General features: G+C 42.9%; 1 protein-coding gene across 1 annotated transcript; it reads left to right on the top strand.

Moving 5' to 3' along the window:
- The first annotated feature begins 7,590 nt into the window (after positions 1-7,590).
- On the top strand, positions 7,591-11,699 carry ACRV1 (acrosomal vesicle protein 1). Its single transcript, XM_074356851.1, has 4 exons — positions 7,591-7,602; positions 7,697-8,192; positions 9,544-9,663; positions 10,434-11,699. The coding sequence occupies exons 1-4, from the start codon at positions 7,591-7,593 to the stop codon at positions 10,556-10,558; spliced, it is 753 nt and encodes a 250-aa protein (XP_074212952.1). The 3' UTR covers positions 10,559-11,699.
- The last annotated feature ends 477 nt before the right edge of the window (positions 11,700-12,176 follow it).

Raw genomic sequence — 12,176 nt, 5'->3', positions numbered from 1 at the left:
TCAGGGCATTGCTCACAGAGCCATCAGCCAGTTATGCATGGAGCACACAGCTTGGTGTGATACCAATGGAGGCTGACAGGTTAACAGAGCATCAGGGAGACAGATGTTCCCAAAGAGCCTTGGTCATCCACTCTCATCTCAGGGTGACTGCGACCCTGCACACGCCTGTGCCCTCCGAGGGGTGACATCAGAGGTGTCACGCTGCAGGGGAAATAGATGTCACTGAAATTGTCCAGCCAAGTCACTAAACAAACAAAATGACAAGAAGCCCTGGGAGGTGACGTGAAAGAGCAGGAATCAGTATCCAGAGTTGCTATAATAATTTACCTAAAATGTTCAGGTTTCAACCCAAAATTATGAGACATGCAAAGAAACAGGAAAGTATGACCCATACACAGGAAGGGGGAAAAAACAGCCAGTAAAAACTGCCTGTGATTGGGGGGTGGAAGGAGTCAAGAGGGAGATGTGAAAGACTAGAAAACTGAGGTGGCTCCTGAGTGACTCAGGCCTGTGCCTCTAGCTAAACTGATCTTGTGACTGACACGCTCCCCACCCTGTGCACTCTTTCCTTAGAATAACTTATCCTTTTACCCTAGAGGTCTTGAAAGAAGATCACGGACTGAACCTCCAGAAAATGGGCAGAACCTCCTAAATTCCTCCGTAACAACAGCAAGTTCTTATTAAGATGAAAGGAATGTAGCCCCTGCTCACACCCTGATTGCTATCACCCTCCTGCTCCCATTTTTCTATCGAACCCCAGGACCCTTACCCCAAGACAGGCTCACAGCCTTTAAGGCATTAGCCGGCTGTGACTCCCTTTGCCTGGCAAAGCAATAAAGTGGTTCTTTCTGATTTCCCCAAAACTCTGCCTCTAACTCAATTCTGCTATCAGGGTACAGAGGCCAGTTTTTCAGCAACAGATGTTGGTCAAAGGGTACAAATTTCATTGTAACGTGACTAAGTTTTAGAGATCTACTGTGCAGCATGGTGACTATAGTTAATAAAATTGTATTGTATACTTGAAATTTGCTAAGAGAGTAGATCTTAAGTGTTCTTACCCCCCCACACACATACACAAAGATAACTATATAAGATAGATGTTTTAATTAGCTTGATTGTGGTAATCATTTCACAATATACACATATATGAAATCATCACATTGTACCTTTTAAATATACATAATTTTTATTGCCAGTTATACCTTCATAAAGCTGGGGGGAGTGGGGAAAGGAAACTTTCTGTGAGACACCCAAATGTCACAGTTAACAAATATGTAATTATATGACTAGTCCTGTTTCCCTGGGGAGCCCTGACTGATATATTATCCAAAAAGTTCAACAAATTCTTAGTAGGATAAACACGAAGAGATTTATACCTAATATACCACAGTAAAAATGTTAAAAGACAAAAAAAAAAAAATCTTGTAAGCAGCAAGAAAAAAGTGACTCATGACATACAAAAGATTCCCTCAATAAGATTAAAAGCTGGTTTCTCCTCAGAAATAATGGAGGCCAGAAGCGGTGGGGTGACAGATTCAAACTGCTGAAAGGAAAAAAACCTATCAACCAAGAATTCTACATTCACAAAGTTCATCTTTCAAAAACGAAGGTGAAATAATGGCATTCCCCCATAGACAGCCTGGGAGGGCTGGGGGTGGGCAGCAGTTGGTAAACACCATCTTATCCTCTGGGTTTTTCTCCAGACTAAGAGAGAGATTTCTACCAAATAACATGTGCCGTGTATAAAATGCATCCCAATTACACAGTGAAAGATGCTGAAAGAAAAAAAAAAGTAATTTTTTTGTTTCTTGCATATATTATAAATGATTTTTAATCTGTTGCTAGGAAATAAATATTCCCTAGATTTCTTAGTGTTCCTATAAAAGGTCCATCCTCTTGGGATAAGGAAATGTATACAGTTTAAAGATTTAAAAAAAAAAAAAAGGTGTGCTCTCACTGCCCCTGGAAACATTCCACTTTTCACAAACCAAAGAATTAGAATTGTCTACTTAATTGCTCTGATTTGGGGGAATAATAAGCAGTAAGATTCCCTTATCTCTCTGAAAGGGCCGAGTAACTACTGCCTGAACCTGGGCCGTAGGTTAAGCTCCAGGTGGCCAGGCAGACCGGGGCACTCGTACCCTTGAGGGCATTTATGTTCAGGCAATAATGTGGCCTGGAGCCTGGGAGACACTTCCAAGTTGTAAAAGCCTCAGATATATGATTGCCCTTGGAGATGTTTTATTTCCATAGCAGCGAGTTGCAGTGAGAATCCAGGAATCTCCAAGGAGCAAAAGTTTTTCTCCCTCCTTTCAGGAAAGGCTGAGGACAGCTGTCTTTCTCTTGTGTATAAGTAGCCCCAAATCCATTTTCTCCCACTTTTGCCTATGGAATGTGCAGCCACTTGTGTAGAAGATTTTTCCACTTTTATTGCATCACCCCAAGAGTAACGACTAGAGCAAGGGGGGACCACCCACTTATTCCTTACCATAAGGTAATTAATTAAAAACTACCCCTGATGCAGAACATTTCACATGTACTTTTAGAATAAAATTAATAAAGACACATGTCAAGTGCATAACAATTTTTAAAGTGTTATTTTAGAAGTAAAATATTGTTTTGTTGTGTAAATGCAATATACTACACACTGGAGTCAGGAAGTCATATATTCCTGATGCAGTGGTCTTTTACTAACTCTGAAAAAGAAATTAAAACCTCCTGTCTTGAACAACCAAAAAAAAAAAAAAATCTCGGCATTCACTGCAATGGAAACTGAACCATCATAAAACTTAAGTGAGAAGTATTTCCTCAGAAGTGTTAAGGGCCCATATCTGGGAAAACTCATGTTTGTACTCTGCTCAGTCAGCATCCTTAGAATCAGAGGGTCGGGAGAACACTTTGCCCACCCCTATCCTCAGACCATTATCCGTTAGATAACAGTAGCCATAGTGCTTAGAACCCACAGTGCTGTTAGAGACCCACAAAAATGTCAGAGTCTTTTAAAATCAGAAGAAAAATGAACTTTTAAGCCAAAATATACATATGTTCCTATGTGACTGAAGCATTGTTCTGTACACCAGAAATCAACACAACATTGTAAACTGACTATATGTCAATAAAAATATTTTTAAAATGCACTATCTAAGAAGCACAATAAAATGAGGTGTGCCTGTAACAAGCTAAAGGTCCTAGGAACAGAGCTGGAGTACAGATGATGAATTCAGGATCACACACGCAGTTTCGGGTGTTCTGGAATACCCAAGTAGAAATGTCCCCTTGGTAGCTGGATATATGGGTCTGAACTAAAAAGAGAGGAATCGGTAGGTCAGGCTGCTGGATTCGGGGAGTCTTCAATTGGTAGGTGGTGACTGACATGGATTAAGCCTTCCCAGGGAGTGTGTGAAGAGTTAAGAATTAATTTTTACCTTCACCCCCCCGGCCCAGTAACCGTAAGGTTGTTTTCTGTGTCTGTAAGTCTGTGTTTTGTAAATCAGTTCATCTGTGAGTTGGGGCTGAGCTAGCTAGTCCTTCGGGTCATTTAGGGGCATTAGAAATAGGAACATTAACTCATCTAGGATTTAAGAGGTCAGCAGAGGAGGGAAGTGCAGACTGGAATGCCTCTAGGTATCTCAGCTCCGGAGCTGTTCAGGTTTCACAGTGAGTTCTCCATCACCGCATGTTTTCTTATACAGTGGCCTGAGAGACTCACAGGTTGGACTCGAGCACTGGACTGCTGGACACAGGGAGACAGTTTCTGCAGGAGAGCCCAGCAAGAGCCCGCCTGGGTGGGACTGAGATCTAGTCCTGCAAAGCCAACCTTAAGAAAAGAGGAAGGAAGAAGTTGGAGGATGAAGTTTAAAGAGAGAGCATTCAGGCTTTAAGGTCTTATTTTTCAATACTGTCACTTCTGGAGAGGAGTGAGGCAGGGCTATACCAGAATGTTCTGACAGTTGCAAAGAGGGCTGCTGGCAAACTTTAAACTGGTGGGTGGGATAGAGAACACCTCTTCCTTTCCCCTACTTTCCACTGCTTCTAACAACAAAAGTTGGAGCCGGTGTGATCTCAGCTGCTTCTCCTAACTCACTCCACATGAAGGAAAGGAACCATTGAAAGTGTGCCCTGTCACACTGTCCTCTACCCCAAAGGAGCCCAGCCACAGACCTGGAAATCCTCGTTTTCGCCTCCAACTCAAGCCAAGTAGGACAGGCCTCTGCAACTTTGGACCCCTGTGGTCCTGCTTTCTCCAGCTGACCCACAGTCTTCAGCCAGCCCACCCTAGGGGCTCTCTATAGACTTTCCTCCATGAGACAGAGAGAGGCCCAGAAAAGGCAATTCATTCATTCCTTCATTCAGGAAGAATTGATTAAGCACCTATTATGTGACAAACCTGCTGTTACATAGTGGGGATACAACAGTGATCAAGACACACAAGGACCCCTCTTTCAAGGAGCTTAGAGTCCAATGGAGGAAACACATTAAACCAATAATTATTAGAGTGACAAATAAAACTATTTTAGATCTAGCATTCAGTGGTACATGTAACAAAGTGGTCCAAGAAAGGTGAGCAGGGAAGAGGTAGATGGGGGCTGGGATATCTCTGTCACCCAGTCCTTCCAAAGTCCTAGCTTAATACCAGGTGGATGCTTCACTGCATCCATCTTAGCTTGGCTACCCCCTTGATAGAAGTTACAGCTCAAGGTACAGCTTTCAAGCATCCCATGTAGATCCCTATTCTGTACCAATATCATGTAAATTCTCCTCAGTTACCCATGTGAGTTTGCCATCTGTTTCCTGCCAAAACCATGATTTGGTGCCAGCCTTTATGAAAAGGCTATTTACAGAAGCGGGCAGGGTTAAAGAATTTTTTAAAAGTTGGGGCATCTAGGTTTTAGCAACAGGAAGAAACCATCATCACCCTAGGACTAAGAGGGCAAGGGAAGGAAAACATGTTACCGTAGCCTGGTTGAGAGGCAGAGCCATGGAAAAGAGGACACTCAACAGAAACCATCATGTAAAGACTGAGCCAGTGTCAGAACTGTGGCAGAAAGGTATTAGGAGGAATAAATACATCGATCTCAATCTGTGTTTGTGTTTGTGGGTGTGTGTTTGTGTGTGTGTGTGTGTGTGTTTCCTTCTCCAGTATTCCATTGGCTAAACACAACCTGAAGCCAAACCCAACCAGCACTCGGATGATCAAGTCAATAGAGGTCTGCCTTCTGGGGTATAAAAAGGGCTGATTTGGAGAGCCAGACAGAAAATAACCAGCTAATCACTCCTCACTGTCAAGAACACTTTTCAAAGAGAGTAGATAGCTTTTTAAAACGTATTACAAAGAATATACCTTATTTTGGTAATAAGATTTTTTTAAAGATAGGGCAGAGAGCCCCAGTACACCACCACACACATGGCAAATTAGCTTAACAGGTCCAACTTGCCAGGGTTGTTAGCGGGCCAGCCTGCCTGAGCAGGTGACATACGGGCCTCAGAGCACAACCCATTGTGAGGAAGCACGGATTGTTTCTGAGGTTCTAGAATCCCCAGATGCTGTGGCTCAGCAGTGGGAGCTTCTGCTCACGTATGCTTCACGGCTCCTGGGTACCCCACACCAGGGGCCCCTCCTTCCCAAATTCCAGATGAAGATGTTTCTCTTACTAGTGAGTCTTTATCTGCTTGGATCTGCCAGAGGTGAGTCCTCTCTCTTGGCTCTTGGGGGACATTTAACAGGCCTCTTTAAGGTGCTTCAGCCCTTGAAGGAAGGCCAGTATCTTGGTTACTCAAACCAGTCTGACTCAGAATTAGGAACAGCTAAGCAAGTTCAGCTCTGAGAGCTGCAGAAGCAGCTGATTGCTCCCAGTTACAGCTTCACCATCAGAGACTGACTTGGCGCAGTATCATTCTTACTTCTTTCAGCCACTCAACATTTGTATCTGATGCTCTGTGGAACAAGAAGGTAGGTCTAGGGGTTCTGCAGGAGTCCAGTGTAGGTCTTTCCGAGTTAACTGAGTGTCAGGGATCCTTGTTTGATGTAGCAAGGAGAGAGACAAGGAGATGGGAATGGGTTAAGCCCAGAAAGTCACCGCTAAACACAGCACGGCTGTGGGACAGAGACCCGACCGGCTCGCCTTCATGGCTATGGTCCCTCTATCCCGTTCTCTATTTCCTCTTTCAGGATCCCTGTTCATGGTGGGCTGTGCTCCCCCAGCTCCTACAGAAGAAGTGAGAGGCCATGAGCTCTGAGCCGTCAGTTAAATGACAAATGTCTTCTGTGATGTTGGTTCTCAGATTTGGTCTTTTGCTTTCTTAGACTTTTAAAAGTTGACTCAGAAATGTAGATACATTCCTGCCAGACAGTGGTAGGTGCCAGCCACTTGGTGAAATAAACTATAAGAATGACTAAGAAATCAGTGTGCTTTCAAGCCTCCTTTTGGTATCAGAAATCTCTTTATACATCTCTTTATAAAATCTCTTTATAAAAACTTCTGAGATTTTTGATGAATCAGTCAAGCAGATAGTATTTCTGTAACAACTTTTTAAAATAAAAAACTCCTAAAAGCCTTAGCCAATCTTACCTTTCCTGTATCAACATATTCTAATCCCAGGCTTTCAGAGGGTTGTAAGGACTGTGATTATAAGGACTTCAGACCTAGAGTACTTTGGGGCCTTAGGCCTCAAAGAGCCTGGATTCCTCTCAATTTTTGTCTAGGATTAATAACTTAGTCATTATCGTCATTCACCACCCTCTTGTAGGTTATTCAGTCTAAATCAGTTACTCAGAGTCAATCAAATTGTTTGGTGCTACACTTAATAAAATGAAATTTATCTTAAGGAATATTTGTCTGACAGTCATTGATGAGATGGATTAAAGGTATAAGAGAGTGGTCAGAAGAGAACGATCAGCTATGAAATTTGTAATTCCAAGTGCAAGGTGGGGAAGAGGAAAGACTAAAATTAATCGAGCACTTAAAAATGGACTAGGTACTTCACAACTTACCTTGCTGAATAATCACGACGACTCCATGACGCAGGTGTAAGTGGTATGTCACAAGGAATCTCAGTTCAAAGATACAGGAGCAAATGTTTTTATCTTAATAATCAATAGCAACTTGGCTTTGAGTCTCCAACCCACGTGGGCTGGGGACTGATTGTGGGAAAGAATGTGAACTTGCCAAATAAAGGTAGGTCTTCATCCCTTGTGATAATTTTTGTGCTTTCATTAGATACTTGTCATCTCCCATTTAAAATGTGTCTTATCCAAAGTGTAAAACCTTCCACTCTCAGTTTCAGCTAGAATTACTCCGTTATTGAAACAGCTTGCTTTCTCTCTCCCTCCGGTATCTCCATTCTTACCTTTCATCCATAGAGGAACTGGAGGGAGGCTAGTGGTGAAATTCTGATTACATGAATGATGATACATCGATGTCCTCATGCTGGCTTTGTCCGGGATGCACAAGTGCTTTTGGTGCTAGGTGAGTGGGCCCCTCTGTGCCCACTCAGTACACACAGATCCGCATAAATATTATGGATCTTAAAACTCTTCCCTTCAATCACAGAGGTGGTCTTTTGTGTGTTTCGTTAACACCTCTGTCCTCCATGGTCTCTCAGGTAATTGTTTGACTTCCTCCAACATCTGCAACATCTTCAAGTGCTTGATCTAGGTCCCCAGGAAGCCTAGGAATCCCACAACCTTACTCCATAGGAAAGTACTCTTTACCCTGACATCCTCTCTCACCTTCACTGTCTCTCCTTTTGTTACTTCTCCATCCCAGGATCATCAGGTCAACCTGATGAGCTTCCTGGCTCTCTGGATCATCAAGCTTCAGTTCAGCAACTTTCAGGTGATTACTTTTCACTTGCAAATCTTTCAGAATGTGAGGCTTTGTACAAGACTGCTTCAGGTGAGGACGCCTTTAGCGAGCATGCTGCAGTTGAACACGCTTCGGGTGAGCACACTGCCGTTGAACACGCTTCAGGTGAACAAGCTGCGGCTGAACACGCTTCGGGCGAGCACGCTTCAGGTGAACACGCTTCCAGTGAACAACCTTCAGGTGAACAGCCTTCAGTTGAAAAGCCTGCAGGTGAGCAGCCTTCAGGTCAACAGCCTTCGGGTGAACAGCCTTCAGGTGAACAGGTCGCAGGTGAGCAGTCATCAGGTGAAGAGCCTTCAGGCCTTCCACCGTCAAGCACAGTTTCAGGTGAGCCACACTTGGATGGGTGCCAGTTCCTGACTTCAGGTGGGAAGTAGGTAACACATCAAGAAAATCCATTTTAAGGAGCTTAGAAGAAATAATGGCTCAGATACTTCACAAACAGCTCCCCCAAAGACTCTTTACATTTATTTACAATAATACCAGGGGTCAGGATCCAAGTTTTGTGGGGCCCTGAAGGTTAAACAATTCAGGGGGCCCTCTTTAAGAAAAGGACACAAATGCAAAATGCCAGCGGACCCTCCAACTTCACTCTACGTAAGGAATTATGAATACAGATGCCCGTGGCTCCCCGGGAAGGGGCTCACGGAGGCCACCTCTGTAAGCTTCATGCGAAATCTGCCTCTGAACAAGCTATGCTCAAATGCTTTGCAAGCCCTGTAAAGAGATGTCTAGTCCTGGACTTGGTAGCTCTTTGTTTTTTCTTTGTTTGAATGTGGAAAGTAAATCATGGAGACACTTTTGTCGATTAGATCCGGAAATAAGTTCCCAGAACAACTTCAATTCTTTGGCTTTTACTGAAAAGCGGTTGTTCAAGGAAGGAAAACAAGATCCAAGTTTTCATGATTCAAGTTATTACCTACCAGACACAAACATTTCATGTTTCACCCACTGTGTAAGTAAGAGTGTCCCAGATTTCCAGGTGAGAGAAGTGAGGCCAACATCAACTGGCTAGAAAGTAGCAAACTTTGGGTTCAAACTTAGGTCCGACTTCAAAGCCCAGATTCCTTCCACTTTCTATTTCCTTAATTAGGGGACTGGCAGTGGAGACAGTAAGAGAAGCAATATGGAATCGTTTCAAAGAGTATGAATGTCCTTTGTGAAAAATCAACCTTGTTGAAGGTCAACTTGAGAATGGAGAATGACACAGACACTTTACAGGGTTTGCAACATTAGAGCATTCTAACAGAGCTTATTAATCAAATTTTACTACAAATGTTTGTGCTTTGTGGATAAGTGGGAGTGTACAGGGAGTATGGAAGGGAGTCAGTCACATGAGCTCTACTTGGCTCCTACTGAGTTAGACACCACAGAAGGGCATCTAATTATACATGTCCAGGAAGCCACGGGCATATGAATTAAGAGTCAGTATTAGAGAGATAAACGCGGGATTCATCAGCAATGAAAATCACAGACGAAGTAGTAAGAATGCAGGAGTTCTCTGGTACGGGAAAAAGAATATGTCTTTCAGACACAGACCCTTCACATCCCCAACAAGAACCAAGAAATGGAATGTACCCTCGCCACTTGTTGCCCATCATCCCTCCCCAGATGTGTGACCCAAGGCTACACACCTGGATCATAAGGTTATTTCATCAGGCTTATCTTAAATTTTCAGGCCCGGCATTAAATTGCCACACATGCTCTTTTATGAATGAGCAAGGAAAATGTCTTCGTGGAGAGGGAGTCTGCACTACTCAGAATTCCCAGCAGTGCATGTTAAAGAAGATCTTTGAAGGTATATGGGGACTTCACGAACCAATCTTTGCCAGAGAACACATCAGCCAGCTTGAGTACTGATGGGAGCAGTTAGTGTGGCGGGGGCCTGAGGAGGGACCAAGCTGTGATTCCTCAGAACCTTGGAGATTCATGAGAACCTCATCCTTTCGGGAATTAAGAGTAGAGTTCCAGCTACTTAGAGAAAGGTAGAGGCCCTTCCCAGCAGGTCTAAGATGTCTTAAAAGGAGGCAGGGAGATTGGCTGTCTCTTCCTATTAAAGAAAAGTGTGAGTTGCCCCTTGAGCTGTTGAGACATTGAATGTAAGCTGAGGAATGTTTCTATCTTATTCATAACTATGTACTCCTAGCACTTGGCACAATGTCCAACCCATGGTAGGCCTTTAGTAAATACTGAATAAATGAATGAACTAATAAACAATGGCCCACCAGTCTGCGTTCACAGGTTGCCAGATGTGTCTGAGTGTATTCCCACACCTCTCTACCCTTCACTCAATCCTCATCCCCCAAACAAGGAAGAGATCTTGGTTACTTCCACCTCGTGAACCACAATGCCTGACTTCCCTTGTGGTTTACCTGGCCTCTCACTAGACAGAGTGGGCAACTGATCTGAGGAAAGGCCCAGAAGATGCAGATGGAAGGGGAGGGAGAGAAAGAATATACAAGTTGGAGGACTTGGCCGTGCCTACATGGCAACTCTGGGGACCACGGATGGAGGCTAAGGCTAGAGGAGGAAGCTTTCTGCTCACTACACTGTCTCTGCTTCTTTCAGGTGGAAAACTTCAATTTATGGTTCAAGGGTGTGAGAACATGTGCCCATCTATGAACCTCTTCTCCCACGGAACCAGGATGCAAATTATATGCTGTCAGAACCAGTCTTTCTGCAACAAGATCTAGAAGACTGTGCCCTTGCTTCTTGCTCCATCACCCTACTGGTCTCAATTTATATTTAGTTTCTACTTCACTCAACAACTGATCACATCTTCCTCTGCCTGAGTGTTGGGCAAGATGCTCAAATATCTTCTCTCTCCTATGCCCTGCTACCCATTCTTCTATGCCCTCTGTCTTCCCTATTCCCTTACCCAACTCTTAGCATTCTTTTCTTTTTCAATAAATTCTGCATGACTAAAAAGATGCAGATACCAGACAGACGTCTTTTCCTGTCAGCAAGTGGCAAGGTCACCCTGAGCTTCTTTCCACTCCACACGCTAAAGTGGGTGCATTTTTTGTACCCTAATGTTCATAGCAGCACTATTTACAATAGCCAAGACATGAAAGCAACCTAAATGTCCACTGAGAGATGAATGGATAAAAATGTGGTATGTGTGTACACACACACACACACACACACACACTGGAACATAACTTAGCCATAAAAAAGAATGAAATAATACCATTTGCAGCAACATAGATGGACCTAGAGATTATCATATTAAGTGAAATAAGTCAGAGAATGACAAATAAGTACCACTTATACGTGGAATCTAAAAAAATGGTACAAATGAACTTACTTACAGAACAGAAATGGACTCACAGACACAGAAAACAAATGTATGGTTACTAAAGAGTGGAGGAGATGTGAGGGATAAATTAGGAGTTCAGGATTAACATATTATACACTACTATATTTAAAATAAATAAACAACAATGACCGACTGTATAGCACAGGGAACTGTATTTAATATCTCATAATTACCTATAACAGAAAAGAATCTGAAAAAGAATAGATATATATAACTGAATCACTGTACACCAAAAAATAACACAAAATTATAAGTCAACTATACTTCCACTAAAAAAAAAATATAAAGTGGGTGCATTTTTAAACTATTCCCTGTTCCTCAAAGTGAACCACCACACCACCCCTGCCCCACCCCAACCCCCAGTTGCCACAGGGGCAGAGACCAAAAAAAAAATGCAATAGGGGTTACCTTTTTAGGAGCTTAAAAACGATATCACAGGTCCTTTTCTCTGACCTCCAAACTTTCCATCCCTATAGAAACCACACACACTTCTACTTATTATGGTGTTCAACTCACCCCTTCTTTGGCTCTGGAGAGTCTTCAGTCAAGACTCTACCCTTAACATAATTATAACAATAAATTGACTCCTTTGATTTTACTTGCTATGTAAATATGTAGGTCATAATTATCACATCTTCTCACACATAATGTTACTGGTTCATCTCAGCAGAGAGGGGCAGGTGGAAATCCCACAGTCCCTCCTCTCACCTTGTATTGGTATTATGTTCTTCAAGGTATTTTCACATACATGGTTGCATCTGTTCCTCAGAAAAGAGCCCAGAAGAGTAGTCAGGAAAGATAGCATCATCCTTAGTTTATAAGTAAGAAAATGTGACATAAAAATGTTTTATATATTCATACTCTGTATTGTTCTGAACTTGTCAGGTTTACAGAGCTACAGGGAGCCATGGCCAGATTTCAAAACCAAATCTACATGATCTCAGTCTGTTTGCACCACACTATGACTATTAGCCAAAATGGTCCTTTCAAGA

This window comes from Camelus bactrianus, chromosome 33 (assembly GCF_048773025.1).
Source record: "Camelus bactrianus isolate YW-2024 breed Bactrian camel chromosome 33, ASM4877302v1, whole genome shotgun sequence".
NCBI lineage: Eukaryota > Metazoa > Chordata > Mammalia > Artiodactyla > Camelidae > Camelus > Camelus bactrianus.
This window is presented reverse-complemented; position numbering and strand designations above follow the sequence as displayed.